Here is a 16,560-nt window from a genome sequence, read left to right as displayed (position 1 = left end):
GGCGGCGGAGACACGTCGGGGATGGCGGGGGGACGCAGCGAGGGGGGCGGCGGCGGGGAGGGGACAGAAGGGGCGGGGGTGCGGGGGGGACACACACGTCGGGGGAGGCGGCCGCCCCGCCGGGAGCGCGCCCTACATCCGCCCGCCCCCTGCCTCCGCCCGTGCCCGTCGCTCGTCCCCCCCACCGCCACCGCCGCCGCCGCGGCGGCGGGTGGCCGGGCGGGCGGGCGGCAGTGCCGCGGGCCGCGGCGGCGGGGCCGTGCGCGGGGAGGATGGGGCGGTGGCGGGGCCGGGCGCGGGGCGTCGCGGTGGCGGTGGCGCACGGGCTGTGCTCGGGCTCGCTGAACATCCTGCTCAAGTTCCTGCTGGCCCGCTACCACTTCGCCTTCCTGACGCTGCTGCAGTGCCTCAGCAGCGCGGCGGCGGCGCTGGGGCTGGAGGCGCTGCGGCGGCGGGGGCTGGCGGCGCTGCCGCCCTTCGGGCCCCGCCTGGCGCGCCCCTTCGCCGCCGTGGCCGCCCTGGCCACGCTGCAGTCCACCCTCACCCTCTGGTCGCTGCGCGGCCTCAGCCTCCCCATGTACGTCGTCTTCAAGCGCTGCCTGCCCCTCGTCACCCTCCTCACCGGCGCCCTGGTGCTCCGCGACGGCATGCCCTCGCCCGGCGTCCTCGTCGCCGTCCTCATCACCACCTGCGGCGCCGCGCTGGCCGGTGAGTGCGACCGCCACCGCGAACGCCACCGCACCGAGGGGACGCAGCGGGGCGGGATGGGACGGAGCGGGGCGGGCGGCCGCGCCGCGGGGCGCCCCGACGGCAGCGCCGCTTCTGCACTGGCAGCCCCCGCCGCTCCGGGCGGGCTTCGGGGCGGGACGGGGCGGGCAGGGCAGCGCGGGGGGAAAGGTGCGAGGATACGGGGTGGGGGGTGCGTGTGCGTGTGTGTGTGTGCAACCCCGGGGGGGGGGGGGGGGGGGCAGCTGCAGCCCCGCTGTGGCGGGTGCGACCTTGCAGGGTGGATGGAGCCCCGCTGTGACAGGTACAGGCTTACAGGGCTCGGTGCGACCTTACAGAGATCGGGGCGTCCTTACGGGGGTCGGTGCAGCCGTGTGGATAGAGGTGCAACCTTACTGCAGCCCTACTAGGGAAGGTGCAGCCCTATAGGGGGGAGGCTTTTATGGAGGGGGTGCAACCTTAGAGGGGCAGATGTAATCTTCTGGGGGGCCGCTGCAGCCCTGCTGCATCCTTACAGGGTCAGCTGCAACCCTGTGGGCCCCACCCGTGATGATTTCCAGTAGGTGGGAGGGAGGCGAAGCTGGGTCGGTGTGGCCCGGCAACACTCCTAGGTTGGGGGCTGCCCCTGGGAACGAAGCACACACACGTGGCAAGTAGTTTAATCTGCACAGGAGCCTGAGAGGGGTTTCGGCGGGGAGGCTCTTGCTGCGGGGCCCCCCCACGGCCTGGCCTTGCTGGGGGGAGGAGGGGGGCAGAAGGAGGGCCCGGGGCTGGAGGGCAGGCAGTCTGGCCAGCCGGAGCTGACATGCACCCGCGCTGGCAAAAAGATTCCCAGAGTTGCTGCATGTACGTGCGGTTTCAGCTGCAAATCTCCCGTAGTGTCTTCACCAAAGGGCGAATGCAATCTGATTTTGGCTGCGGGATTTAGCGGGAGGGTGAAAGACGTTCAATAGGTTTGCAGCATGACGAAAAAACCCCAAAAGATATATCTGTTGGGAGGTAAGTGTGTCCAGCCTTGGGACAAGCATGACAATTCCTAGGAGTTATGGAGAGTGCACTGGTGCCTAGTTCCTAAACACCCCCGCAGCCCAAAATGCATTCTGTTTCGCATGCAAAAACCGTGCTTGTTGCTTTCTGTGACTCTCCCGGCAGGAGCTGGTGACCTGACCGGGGATGCTATGGGCTATGTGACAGGCGTGCTGGCTGTGCTGATACACGCTGCCTACCTGGTGCTCATTCAGAAGACCAGTGTAGATAGTGAATACGGACCCCTGACAGCTCAGTATGCCATCGCTGTTTCGGCCACCCCTTTTCTCATCATCTGCTCCTTTGCCAGCATGGATTCCATCAACGTGTGGTCTTTCCCGGGGTGGAAGGACCCTGCCATGGTATGCATCTTTATCGCTTGTGTCCTGATTAGCTGTGCCATGAACTTTACCACCCTTCATTGCACTTACATTAACTCGGCTGTGACCACCAGCTTCGTAGGGGTGGTGAAGAGCATAGCAACCATCACAGTGGGCATGGTGGCGTTCAATGATGTGGAGCCCACAAAGTTATTCATAGCTGGTGTTGTGGTCAACACCTTGGGGTCTGTCATTTACTGTGTGGCCAAGTACATTGAGACCAGACGGCAGAGCAATTACGAGGACCTGGAGAAAGAAGCTAGAGAAGAGGAGGGGAAAAGGCAGGCTGGGGACCAAGCACTGTTTGCGATGGAGGCAATTTCCCAGGAGAAGGGGGCTGAGGAAGCAGCAGTGGAAGGATCAGCCGCGGGGGACAGCCAGAGCAGAGATGAAAAGAAGGATGGCACTGAGAAACCTGCCAAGGGACCAGTGGTCCAGGGAAAAGCCACCGGCACACAAGAAGTGAACAGGAGCTCGCTGAAGGATGCCTATCTTGGAGTATGGAGGTTGGTGAGGGGTGCTAATTATATAAAGAAGGATTACTTGATAGAAAATGAAGAGCTACCAAACCCTTAGAAAGCAAGTTGGAAAACCTATTGCTTGAGGACAGACACCTGGTTCTCTGTACAGGGGGAAAGGCAGAGCATACATTTCCACATCAATGCTGACAAATCCAAATCATGTAGGACGACTTTACCTCATTGTCAAAAAAGCAAAAGGTCAGAGTTTGCTCATGCTTCGGGCTTGCTTTCAGCTGCTTTCAGTACATCAGTTTAGACCCACCACAGCTAAAGGTGCCGAGTCCTCTGCTGTGGACACAAGAGAGAGTTGGGTAATGGGGAGTCAGGGGGTGTTTGCCCAGCGGCCTGGGCTATGAGAGACATCACTACCATTGAGTTAGTCAGCAGTGCCAGTGACACAGTGGTGGCCTGTAGCTTAGCTTGTGTCTGGAGCCTTGTCATTTTAACACCATTTGGAGGCTCCGTTGATGTGCTTCCGTATCTGTATCCATCCAATTATAGTTACTCTATATAAATATATTCCTACAATATATAAGCTCCTATTAACTGTACTTTTATGTGCTCCTCTGTGTCAATACAATTTTAACAGAGCTGGAGGTTGTGGCACTTCAGTTATATTGGTGTAAAATCACCCTCTTAACTGAAGAATTGAAACTTTCCCTGATTCTGTGGCCAGGCTGGGCCTTGGACCTGGTTTGCATTGTTTTGGTTTGCGTTCTTCAGTAGAAATACTTTTGTCTTGCAGTGGTGTACATGAGAGCAGAACCAGATCTGAACTTCTGAGCTTTGGTTAGCAAAAGAAGGATGTTCTTCTATGAGCTTTAACTACATGTAGCATTGGGAATATTAGCTTGACCCAAATAAAAGAGTTTGGAAATGTTGGTATGTATTGGTTTGATTTGGGAGTGCTATAAAAATATTAAGGAAAAAGTATGTGCCTTGTGCTATCCTCTCCTCGTACCCTGAAGTCGGGTGAATCAGAGCCTGAACTGGAACCTGGGTGTCCTCTCCATCTCCCTCACTCAGAAGTACATGCTGATAGCAGAACTTGGGACACCATCTCTCTGGGCTTCCCAGGGGTGCTTTCGCAGGATGGTTTTGCTACATTCTGGCCACGTGCTGGGACATGGCTTCCGCCACGTGTATCAGCCCTCACTGTCCCCACGCCGTGGTGTCCAGTGGAAGAAAGCGCAGGCAGACAAGCAGGGAGTTGCCCTGTGGCTTTGGTGGAAGCTGCTCCCCTGTGCCCCCTGTCCTCATGGGCTGTGAGGGGCAGAGCTGCTTCTCCACCCTGGCTGCTCCAGTGCTCCTGTGGGAAGTGGGAAGCATGCCCTCCAGCAGGGCCTCTACTGAGCATGCTAATATTTGGTACCACTACCGTGGGAAAGACTGGGGAAACAAGAGTTAGAGTATTTCTTAGCCTGGGGGTACCCTTTTGGTAGGTGGGGGTCCTTGGGTCAAGCCTTTACTCAGAACCAGGTAGAGAAAAAATTTGACTCTTGAGTCTTCCTCATCCTGAAAGGGTGCCCCAGCCATTGGACCATCTTGACCACAGGCTGAAACGAGTTGTTACCGTCTCCTGAAAGAAATGAACCAAGTTGTTTATTGTTGTGGTTGTTATTATTGTTATTATTTTTAGTTTTTTAGCCACTGAACTGAAAATCGATTATTCCCACAGCCCTAATTAAGCAGTGCCTAGCCCAATGCCTTCTCAAGCCAAGCAGGCAGCATTAGCCTCACAGCACGTTCAGCACTGAAATTCGAAATGAGCAGTTTACCCTGCAGGGAATATTCGCAAAACTGATCTCTGGGGGAGCGTTAGATTCTTGTCAATAAATGCAGGCAGAGGCATCGGGTGTGACAGTATGTTTTTTGAGTGAGTGCAGAAGTTGGTGACCTGGCATCACCCCTGAATTTTGAAAGAGACGGCTATAAAGACATTAAGGCTAAAAGCTTGTAGCTGCTGAGGTGGGGGACGGGGCATGGAGATCTGTCCATCACATGTTATATATAGCTTGTGAATATCGAGAGGTTCCGGCTATATGCTGAAATACAATGTTTACTTTCTGCTCAAGCTCTATACAGCATCTTTTGCAAAAAGAAAAAAAAAGCACTATTTATTGTTTAAGGCTAATATAATAGGGGTTTTGTTACTTTTTCAAATGCATCCTAAAGAAGTTGGTGCCTATGACTTATAGTTGCTGTATTACTGAACTCGTTACGGTATTGAACTGCATTGTAATCGTACAGATGGCTGAAGAGAAACCCACATTTCTGATCTGTCCTCATTGTGCTCAGTGTTTTCTGACCACAAGAAATGTGGATCTTTTTACCACCTGGACACCGGTCCTAGATCCTGTAGCGTACGCTCCGTGTTTGGCACGTGCCGTAGAAAGCTCTCCCCATGGACTCTGGCTGCAGGACTTTTTCCTGGGAGAGTTCAATGTCTTGCCGCTTACTGTTGTTGAAGTAGTAGTAGAAACTCACGGAAATTTTAACAGTTTTGACTGTTAAAAAAGCTGCTGTAATGATGTTGTACATTTGCATGTATAGTCGAGACGTGATTATATTGTGGTCTGTTTCTACCTGTAAATTCCCCAAATTAAAATGGGAATTTGGCAAATGCAATCCACTTTTTCAGTAAAAGAGACCGTCGCACAATAAAATAAAAGTATTGCCTCGTGCTGAGGTATTTTAATAGCGTCAGCGGAAGACTGCAGAATGAGATGTGGGAATAAAATGCACTGCTTTCCAAAAGCCTTCTGGTTTTCTTATTGTTACTACTCCGGGGTGCTCATTTGTCGTTCATTTATAGTTATTCTTGTGCCTTTATACCGTCCAAGTTTCCTCAGCGTGTGACCACACACTATAAATACTGTCACGGACAGAGGGACTGAGGACAGACAAAGGAACACAGGAATCTGAAGCGGCCAAGTCCTCTGTACAGCTTGGAGTATCTGCAGTTCTTAGCAGTGATTTCTGTGGTTACGTATTTAAGATGATTCAGTGTCTCCAGTGTGACTGCCGTAACTTTAGAATACATAAAAATAAGATCATGCTGGTTGTTAATAGTTATGTTACAAAATCATTGCATTGTTAAAGGACTTAATATTGATTTTATTTTACAATATTAAGTGTTTGTATTACTGGCTATGACTCGTGGCAGCCCTAGGAGATGACTTAAGCATTAATTTTTACCTGTTTGCTTCAAATGAAAGGTATGTGCCCATGGCTGAAACTGGGTTGTGCCAGACGCTGGGGCTGCTGATTATTACAGAATACATCTTAGAGCTCTGCACAAATGTGCCCGCAGGACAGTTTAGAGAAAGAAACCGTCCTTGTTCCAGGATAATGAATGAACCTGGTGCACAATGACTGCTTTGAGAATAAACATTAATTTCAGTGTCAACACATCATTGAGTAACACCTGCTCTAGCACTACTGTATCGCATGCACGTGCACATGCAGCAGGAAAATGAAATCCAGACTAGCTATCCTTTCTAAAACATGTTCTTTTCTCAAAGAAATTAAGGAGAGACTAGAGTATTTGGAGGCAGGGAGAGTTAAAATTTCTAAGGGTAAGTAAACAATTTGCATGCAACACTAACAAACTGATCCTGCATTTACTATCTCTTCGAGAAGGAAAATGAACGGCAACCTACAAAAAACAGGTGAGAGTGAAAGAAATTTTACAGTTTATTAAGCAACACTCCACAGCCCAGTGTATGTCCGGGATAGTTTATTGCCAGTGCTTAACAGCCTCCCGTAATTTGATTACGTCTGTTTGCTGCAGGCAAAGGTGTCAGTAGGCAGAAAGGTGCAAGCCCTTCAGCTCGGGTCTCTAAATTAACATTTGGACGTTTTACTGCTTGTCGTGGTTAAGGTTTAACACCGCAGATTCCCATCTCCTTGCCCTCTCTGCCTGTGTCCCATATAATTTCATACCGCTTTGAGGTTTCTCCAGTGTTTTTTTTTAACCTGAAGCCTCTAAGTGCAGTGCAGGCAATCAGCTCTGCCTCTCAGTTAGCTGCTGTATTCATGCTTCAGTAGCTTGTTGGAGGTCTTCAGGAAGTTTTTCACTTCAACCTTGCTCATATCAGGAATTGATGAGCGAGCACATGCTCTCCTTTCTTTTCCCTTGTTGTTGCTGTATTTCCCAAATCTCATTTCCAGTGTCCAGCCTGAAAACTCCTGCCAGTGGCAGAGCACTTGCCACAGAGGCTTCTGCCATATATATTTTTTTTTCTTTTTTTTTCTAGAAAGGCAGGGAGGGGACGGACCAGTGGGGTCTTGTATGTCCAGATTGCTTCATGCTACCTTTGTGCATGTTTCTGCACACCAGCTCCCTATATAGCTCAGCCGTGGCTGCGTACCAGCTTCTTGTGGAGCTGGGCCAGGGCTGCGTACCAGTTTCCTGCGGTGCTGGGCTGTGCGCAGGATAGACGCAGGAGTGATGGCCCTCACTGCCAGCCAGTACCGAAATTCTCCTGGTCGTGCACACCAGTGTGGATATTTATTATACACATAAAACCAGCAATAATTTTCAGTAATAAACCCATAAACCTGAAAAGAGGTTGCCATCATTAATGCTGATGAGCCATGCTCATTTTTATTATAGATGGAAACTGGAAAAGCCAGTCATACTTTAAGGCTAGACATTGTGTTTGAATAGGAGAGATGCCTGAAATGAAAGCCTGGGCGGAGAGCATGAGAACACTGCTCAAAGAGGTACATGGGATTCAGATTAGGACGGATGGGGAAAATGTAAGGGTTTGCAGAAAAGGAAAAAGTTTCAGTTCCTATCCCTCTCCTGCACCCACAGCCTTGGGGGGAGCTGGAAGCCAGCCCCTCTGACAAATTTCAGCTTGACACTGCTGTTACAAGGAAAGAAATGGTGGCAGCATCAGAAACCCAGGGCCAAACAGTGCAGTGAATTCGCAGTGAATGCACTTGAATTTGGGGCCCTGGAAGAGCAATTCACATCAGGAGAGAGGCAGAGTGAATGACCTCATTGGGGAGGGGGTGGGGGGGTGCATCTGCTGTTTGTGGTCCTGTGATTTTTTTCTTCCTGGATGTACATAAAAAATCCTGCTCTGGGCACGCTGATTTTGTTGATAAATTTGTCATTTATCAAATCAAAGCACTGGCAGTTTTGTTCTCAATTTTTTTTTTTTTTTTTTTTTTATTTTTAATTAGGTGCTATTGATTTTGAACAAACAAGACAGATTCCAACAGTTATTCTTGAACAGAATTCAGGATTTCTCTGAAAAAGAGCGATAACTGCTAAGGTCACAGACTGTTTTTTACCTGACATGGGAGGGAGCATCAAATGAGAGAGAATAAAGGGCTGGAACTGGTCATGATAGTAAACCAGTTGGGTTTACTGTCTGCGGTAAGTATTGAGTATCATCAATACATAAAAACAGCTACAGGTTGCTGTGTATATCACCATTAACTCCTTGTGTCTTGCATTGGCTTAATTACGGGAATTTTCAGTTTTCAGAGTATCTCTGCAAATCTGTCCTTATGGACTGTCACGTTCCAAACTGTGTGCGCTTGGTTAAAAGGTAAAATACGGATTTTCTCTTCTGATTACCACACCATGAGCCTAACCTAGGCTCTGAAGAGGAGAGATGTTTCCAGTATCAATGCGCCTTCTTGGGTGAGTTCAGTGGCACAGAAAATGTCCAACGACGTATGTTATGACAAGCATACAAAAATCAGCTAAATATGTCCTTATCACAATTTTGCAGGGAAAAAATAAGTGCATTTCCTCAAGTATAGTGGCTGACAGGCTACTGGGTCTGAATATTTGTTGACCACTAGAAGGCTGATGCACACAACGCAACTGACAGTGCGCAGTCACATGATTTTGGGAGTTACAACCCTTTCCAAAACAAAAGACAGCAGGGTGCACTTGCATGGCATGATGGAAGAAATTTCTTGACTTAGGAAAGTTGGGGCGCAGGTCTCTGTGAAGAGCTCCGCTCCAAAGAGGCATCACTGCTAAGTCAGCAGCACATTTCAAGGGTTCCTGAGACAGGGTTGGACTTTCAAAATTGCTCAACGGTTTTGTTTTGGTTTGTTTTTCTTAATAACAGTTAAGCATGAGCAGAATGGTCTGTAATATCTGGTCGTGTCCTGGGGTGCCTGCTGAACTCTTCTGAATCACTTGAATGTTGCAGTTGCTGGATCAAACCAGGGTTACCCATGCTGCACCCAGCTCTGTCTTCCAACATAACCAGTGCTGTTTCTTTTTCCCTTTGGAGGATCTGATTAACCATGATTAAGTATACTGGTATACTTGTATAGAATCAGCTGCTCCATGTATTCAGCGCTACAGTTCAAGAGAGATACTAAGCAACAGATAGCTACTGAAGAGCAGTCTTGGTTTTATGTATATGGATCACATGAAATTTTTTCCCTCTGGTTTATCATGTTTTCATTTAAGAAATGGAAGATAAGAGAGACAGCCAGAACTGGCTTTTTTGCCAGAGGATTTTGCAGGAAGAGTTCTGGTTGGTTGTTATCCAAGCTTTAGACTTTCCCCCAGTTTTATCTACTTCAGTGCCTTTCCTCAAAAGTTGCAAATTTTGGTCTTGACTGAGCTTTGGTGTCGATTTGGCACCCTTCTTTTTTTTTATTCTTTTTCTGCACACTCCACTTCTGCTTGTCCACCGGTGGCTGGTCAGGTAGGGCGTGTTGTGGTCCTGGGCCTGGCACTCACCCTGTGAGTCCTCTTTAGGGAAAACAAAGCTGCAGCCAGAAGACAAAAAGCATCAGAACACACGCTCCTGGACAAAGACAGGGACACGGTGTTCTGTGATCGCGCTTCATCACTGATTTATGCTGATTTATACTCATCATGAACAAGCACAGTGAGTAAGGCCTTCAGACTCAAGGAGGCTTCACTGCATCCCCGCATTTAAAGCATGGGTTGAAAATGGAGGTTGTTTCTCCGTGGGGCTCCTTTTGGTGCATTGCATAGGTCCAACGTGCTAGCACGTAAATTGGCGAACTTGGAAGACTCGGGCTGCTGTGTGAACGCAGATTCCTAGGTGGCAATGTAGAGCAGTCACTGCAACAGCTTCCCGGTTCTCATCACGGATGCTGTCGTGCAGCAGTCCCTGCCTTTGTACCCAAACATTTAAGCACGGATTTATTTATGCCTTGACCGAGCCTTCATTCAGTACGACACAAACCTAAATGAAAGCATTTTGCCACATTAGGGGCTCAGTAGTGGATGGTGTTTCACCTCCCCAGCCTGAGGAGAGGGTTAGAAGCGGGTTTTGGGACTACTTCTCCACCCTACTGAGCAGAGCTCTGTGCTTGAGGAGCTAATACTCCCGATTCCAGCATGGCAATGTCAGGGAGACACCCCACCCCACCCCAAATCTATTTACTCGCATTGCTGAGGCAGGACCACGGATGATAAAAGCACCTGCTGCAGGAGAAGGGAGTTTTTGCCGGCTCAGCGCATGCCATTGGGTTGGGAAGGGCCACCAGCCACTGGGGCTATGCCGGCACCCTCGAACAAGCACAGCTGCACCTGCAGAGGCTTCAGAGAGCAGCTCTTGCCACTAATGCTGCGTAGGTGAGTGTTCTCCTGTGGGGTCAGGGGTTTGCCCCTTTCCCAAAGCACCTCAGAGGGAGCTGGCATGCTGCAGCTTGCTCGACCCCCTCCCCATGCAAGGTAACAGGTCAGCTCAGGGATTCAGTGACATCGCAGTGAGGGAAGGGAATGGTACAAATTTTACCTGTGCAATCCAGGCAGGCTATTACTGGAGCAGAAATGGTTCCTTTGTTACGTTGTGGGTTTTTTTTCCAGTCACAGCTCCCTCTATACTTCTGAAAGGAAAAGTGCAAATCCACTAGTAGTTTTTTTAGAAGAAAAGATGTATTTAAGAAGCAAGTTCCCGAAGGCAACACAGCGCTGGCTGAGCTTGCAAAATAATTCAATGAATGGAACGGATTAGGTTGGTGGCCACCTTTTTTCATTGCCTTCAAAGTGGCTGGGAAAACGAAGATGTAAAGGTAAGGACTGTAACAAATAATGAGCTCTGTCAAGTGGCTTTGCTATAGCAAACCTTCAAACCCATTTGAGAACATCAGGGATTTGACATTATTCTTGAGCTGACTTGACAGACAAACCTGTCACCTTTACAGTTGAGCCTTAGAATAAAAAATGCCATAAATTCAATCTCCTGCAAGATAAGGAGTAGCCCGCTGATTCCCAGGGTGCAGGTGGCACTGACATGCCCCTGGTATTGGTGCACTCTGTGGTGATGGGATATCTAATTTAGGTAAGTGCATTTCCAGCATTAGGGCACATGAAGTCTGACTGTGGGTGGCTGCCAGTATAGACACACGAGATCAATTTTTGCAGATTCACGCAGAAAACTGCTCTCATTTTAACTAAAATGCTAAGCTTCAGTAATAATATGAGAGTATTACAAGCTGTGAAGAAAGAAGGAAAGCCAAGGGAAGCAAAAAGACTGGAGTTCCACGGACACATTTCCAGAGATTTACAGTGCTGTTGCTCTGCATTGTTCAGTCAGAATAATGAATAAACATTTGAGGATTAACGAGATGGACGCAGACATTGGACTACTTTAAATCCAGCACCACTATCTGATCCAAATGTAGGTGCAGGGAGACCATGAGGAATTTCAGCAGGAGCTACCTGGTTCTGAGCCATCGGCATCCCAGCACACTGCAGCACTTTTTAGGAGCCTACAGCTGGCTGGAGCAGCCCCCATCCACGGCATGCAGGGACATGGGAGACTGGAAATAAATACATCTGCTGCCTCTTTCTGTCTGAGGATGCCCTTTTGTATCCAGCCAAAATTTAAAACTTCACAACCATTTGAGGTTGATGGTCCTGCTTGCTGCCCTCTTTCCTTCAGGAGCAAATCTCTTCCCATCCACATTTTTTTTGTGACAATGCCTAGACTGGCATTCACACTAGAGTATTGCCAGAAAAAAACGGAAAGCCAGAAGTGTTGATATTTTTTTGGACCACAGGCTTCAGCCTAATTTAGTCACCTTTGTTTCTGCTGACTTGCTTTCTTAAAGACTGATGAGGGCTGGGTGAACTGCTCTATTCGCTTTTAGTCTGTCTGACATGTGAGATAAAGATCAGACGATCCATCAAAGCTGGCATTTTTGTTACACCAGTTGTGACAGGAGTTGCTGTGTTCCAGGCCTGGTGTGTATGTTTAAATAAGACTTGGACTATAGCCGGGTCTTTTATTGCTGGGCTTTTTTCAACTGTGAACAGAATTGCACTCCCTCTGAAATTGTGCTGTCACTCACTTTTGCAGGAGGTGGTATGAGTATTTGGGGGTTTCATCCATTGATTTGTACTGCGGGTTAATTCTGTAGATTTGGTGAGATCGATGTGCTTCAAAAAAACTAAAGAGCTTATTCTCTTCTGGCATGGTCCCATAATGCCAATAAAATTGATTGGGAAGAAGTTGGTTCAGGGCAAATAGGTCCCTCATGAGCTGTAAGCATCTCTCCTGATCAGAAAACAATGGCCATAAAGCGGCAGAGTTCTCTGCTGTGGCAGCAGAGAGGGGCATAAAAAAGCCCCTGTGAGGGGAATGTGATTTGGTATACCTGTGAGAGGGGCTGCTGAGGTGTCACTCGGGATTTTTGTCATCTTGTTATGATTTCCCATGTTGTGGAGCATTCCCTGTGGGAATCCTTGTCTACTTGCATTTAGGGATGTTGAATGGAGACCTTTTCACTGACCATTGTTTCTCTAAGCGCTACAGAGTTTGCTGTCATTTTGTTATCAGTTAAGGTTTTCACCCTATTCCCTGTGTGCAGCCACAAGCTCTATTCTGGGAGATATCTGTGCCTCGAGTTCAGATGCAGCCTACAGATCCTCAAGCTGTGGATCTGTTTACTGGCAAAATTCAGGGGGAGGAGTGTCTGGTGCAGGAAACGGGGAAAGGATGAACTCAGTGGGGGCTAAAAACTTCCTCCATCAATGGCAGATCCACTTGAGGAGATAACTGTCCTTTCTCCTTCCAGCTGCCCATTGAGAGGCTCCCCATCTCAGCTGCAGGCTTCCTCCTGCTTCCTTGTAGCAGGTCTTGAATAAACAGTGTATGATGCTGGGGGAGAGAAAGACTGTAACTTTTTTTTTTAATTTCTTTTATTAATTTTTAATTAAATATTTACTAAAATAAGCAATTGCTTATGCAACAAAACCAGCTTCCCTATTTGCACAGCAGCTATTCCTAGACATCCTGATGTCTCTTTAAGGTGCTAGAAGATGTACATATGTATACGCTGTGAATTCCTGGATGGTGTTAGACACTAGTAGGAACAACGTGAGCATTAGACCCTGAGCTGCAACCAGCCCTGAACTGCTCAGCTTTCCACATTACCTGACACACCGTCTAGCTACACATTTAATTGTTCTGACCGTTAGCACTTGTGGTGATTGGCAACAAATAAAATACACATGGGTAAAAGGATGCAGAAAGGAGCCATTCCTGCATTGGCAGGAAGAAGATGATAATCACATTTCTGTAATTCTAGAAATGTTTGTGATTACAGAAATTACAGAAATCTCTGATTCACGTTAGACCTTAGATCAGTAAAACTGTTCCGCATTAGTAGCCAGCAAGCTCAGCAGACCATGGGTAGCGTGGTTTTGTACAAATAGTGTTTGCTTCAGTTATCCAAATGGTCCTTTGGGTGACTGCACGTAGCTGTCAACTCCGTCTGAAACAGGAAGGGGCTGAAAACGCTAAGTATGCAATCCATGGAGTGACTTTAAGGGCTGCTTCTTTTACTTGTCTGATCCCTGCTAAGAAAGTCCAGTGGTACAGAACTGTCCTTCGGTTGAATTAATCTTGACTTGGCAGTTTTTTACCTTCAAAGCAAAAAATAGGACGTGGGAAAGCTAACAGACTAAAGGCAGAGCACTAATATTGGCATTAATTTGAATTAATTTTCATTAAGTAGGAGCATCTCAAATTAAAATGACCGTTAATTGAAGATCTGAAATTGTGAATATTTAGTTTAGCTAAAAGTGACATTCTTCTATTCTTTACTGTTCTGCTGCATTTCACACTGTCAAATCTTGGGCCTGTCTTGCACCATTGGCCCTTCTGGCCATATCTACACTGCAAGCAGTGCAGAGTGATTGTCTCCACGTTATACGACTATTCAGTGCCATCAAGGGCAGACTGGCCTTGTCCACATTTGGCTCTGATTTTTCTCTGGGTCTCATTGCCCTCAAGTATAACTATCATTTTCATTGCTGCTTTTTTTTTTCAAGTAGATTTAGCTGATATAATGTGAGGACTGTGCTGTAGCTCTGGGTTCAAAACAAACAGAAATGCCCTTCACAAAGGAAGCAGTAGACTGGTGGCACTTGCTGCCAAAGGGTGTAGTGAAAGCTAAAATTTTACTTTACAACACAGGCACATGGAAGAGAACTCCACAGAGGGTTAATGAATACAGAAAACCACACATAGATCAGGAACTCCTTTGGGATGGAAATGTGTTGAGTCTGGGAGAGTATTCAGAGGATGTACCACACACAACCCAGCCTCCTGTTCTCATCCCGGGCACTGGGCACTGGCTTATGGCGCTGCTGAGGATGGGGTACCGGGGCAGATGGACCTTTGGTTTGGCCTAGTACAGTCATTCATATGTTTTCTCTAATGCATTCTCTAGGAAGAAAAACCTGTAAAGGTTTTCTCTAGATATCCTCCATCTTCAAAGGTCTTAGAAATCCCATCCTTCAGCAATTTACTCCCTTCTGCCCCTGATCTTTATTTTAACAAATGTGCTTACCTGCTGTTAATTTCTTTGTTGCACTTTCTGCTTTGGTTTTTATCCTCTGCTGTGCCAAAATAGTGACTCAGCATGGTCAGAAGTAAAGAAAGATCCTTGCCAGAGCCATTGAGTTCTGGTGAAAAGGTTCACTAGCACTGACTGCTTTTGAGTGTGTGCCCTGCTGGAATCCCCAACCTCCTCAGCTATTAATCACCACAGTAATCACAGACAGATGTATAATATTTATCACTGTGATGGGCAGTGCCCACTTACACTGTGTCCCTAAGAGAATACCCTGCAAGTGAATGATGTACCTGCTCCAACTCCCTCAAGGAGCTACCAGACAAGCCCCAGTTCACAAGCACAACGTGGAGCTGTGCCAATAGATAGCTATTAAAGTCTCCATTTTCTACTCCCACCCATCATGTCTACAAAACACTTAACTGGAATTGGGCTGGTGACTTGCTGTGCAACACTGAGCAGTGGCTTGCAGCTATAAGAGGTAATGGTCTCATATGCTTCCCCTTTGTTGTATCCACCATTTGTTTTCTGCTCCCACACTCTTTGCAGGCACCAGCTCTTTGCATTGCAGGATGGAAGAGATGTGCTAGGGCTCCAGGGTGCTTTGTGACACAAAGAATACTCAAAAGTTGCTCAAAATTATGATTTGGATGATGGATCTAGCCGGAACTTATGTGTGGAAGTAGAAGACAGTTTTAAAACAACAAAATCCCGTAGCAAATTTTACATACATGAGCTTTTAATGACAGTACAGCCCAGAGCCAGATGCCTCCAATGCTCTTTAAGTCCTGATGCCCAGACTTTTGAAGGCCTAAAGTCAACAGAGAAAGACCTTGATCTAGCCAGGCTTAAGGCCGTACTAAATCAAAACTTACTTCGTTATTCTTCTGCTCTGTTTTTCCTTAGTGATGAGCCTACAATTGGTGACACAGGGTTGGTTTGGTCCCCAGTATAAATTTACAAGTACTTTGTTTTCAGAAATTTTCCAGCCGGTGAGGCCTGTTTGGCGACCCAGTAGTGGAAAACATGTACATGCCATGGTCTGCGGATGAATGTTCAGGTATCAAATGTACACTGTGTGTGCTCAGCCCAGGAGTATGTAATCCAGATGAGCAATGGCCATGTGTGTGTGCAGAAGGTAAGTGGATGCATGGCTCTAGATTGAAAGATACTCCTGGGCTCTGCAGTCAACTGCAGCTGACTGAAATCTGTAACTATATCTCTAAAATAATCCCAAGAGTGCAATAGTAAAATGCCTCCATTGATTTTTATATTTAACATTTTAATTTGAAGACTAACACTTGATCTGATTTGAAATGACTGGATTCAATCACAAATTGATTCACATGGCTGGAAGATCAGTTAAAGCACTAAAAGCTGAACACATGCAGGGCTGAACTTTCCAAACGCACAAAACAAACAGTGATACAGACATGTGGGCACAGATGGCAAAACCTGATTTTAATTGCTCTTCCCCCTGTGGAGATCCCTGCCCCTACGTTAAGGTGACTAGCCCCTCCCAGGGGCCAATGATATGTATATATGCTGAGTAGATGAGATGCAGGCTTTCCTGAGCTGTGTGTAGCCAGCAAGACTGCAAAAAGCAGGATGGGGGCAGTCACCTTGCACCTAAGCCTTGATCTCAGGAGTTGAACTTTGCACCAGCGAGCTCAGCAGTTGTCTTCTGCACCTCAGAGAGAGCTAAAACAGTCACAGTGGTAATTTTTTAACTGCTGCAGCAAGGAGACCAGAGTCCACCCAAGAACATGCCAACACACGCTCCTTTGGTGCAGGATTGTAGGTTGTTTCAGCAGCTGAGTAGGTGCCTGTTCCCATTGATCCCTTCCCTGGAGCCAAGGATCTCAGCTGGTTCAGCTCCTCATCTCTCTGTGTCTGCCCAAATTAGATCAGTACTACAGGACTCACCAAAGAGTGATGTGGTGGCGGTACCTAGACTGGGTCTTGCTGGTAATGGTTGGATGTAGAGGTGGCAGTAGGAGTAAAGTGCTGTAGGTGGTTGGTGGTCTGACTGAAGTGGTTTTGTGTTTGGCCAGTGGCAGAAGTTTCAGCGACTATGGACTTCA

The 16,560-nt window shown here is 47.7% G+C and overlaps 1 protein-coding gene across 1 annotated transcript; it reads left to right on the top strand.

The window, feature by feature from the left end:
• Positions 1–272: 272 nt before the first annotated feature.
• Positions 273–2,708, top strand: SLC35D3 (solute carrier family 35 member D3). Its single transcript, XM_086461203.1, has 2 exons — positions 273–708; positions 1,879–2,708. The coding sequence occupies exons 1-2, from the start codon at positions 273–275 to the stop codon at positions 2,706–2,708; spliced, it is 1,266 nt and encodes a 421-aa protein (XP_086317329.1).
• Positions 2,709–16,560: the final 13,852 nt, after the last annotated feature.

The sequence above is a fragment of the Leptosomus discolor genome, chromosome 2 (genome assembly GCF_034619465.1).
Source record: "Leptosomus discolor isolate bLepDis1 chromosome 2, bLepDis1.hap2, whole genome shotgun sequence".
Classification (NCBI taxonomy): domain Eukaryota; kingdom Metazoa; phylum Chordata; class Aves; order Leptosomiformes; family Leptosomidae; genus Leptosomus; species Leptosomus discolor.
This window is presented reverse-complemented; position numbering and strand designations above follow the sequence as displayed.

What these genes read in the sequence shown, in the direction of transcription:
- SLC35D3 (XM_086461203.1), top strand. Translation starts at nt 273, where the DNA reads ATGGGGCGGTGGCGGGGCCGGGCGCGGGGCGTCGCGGTGGCGGTGGCG. An exon ending in CTGCGGCGCCGCGCTGGCCG is followed by an intron (nt 709 to 1,878) that starts GTGAGTGCGACC and finishes CTCTCCCGGCAG; the next exon opens with GAGCTGGTGACCTGACCGGG.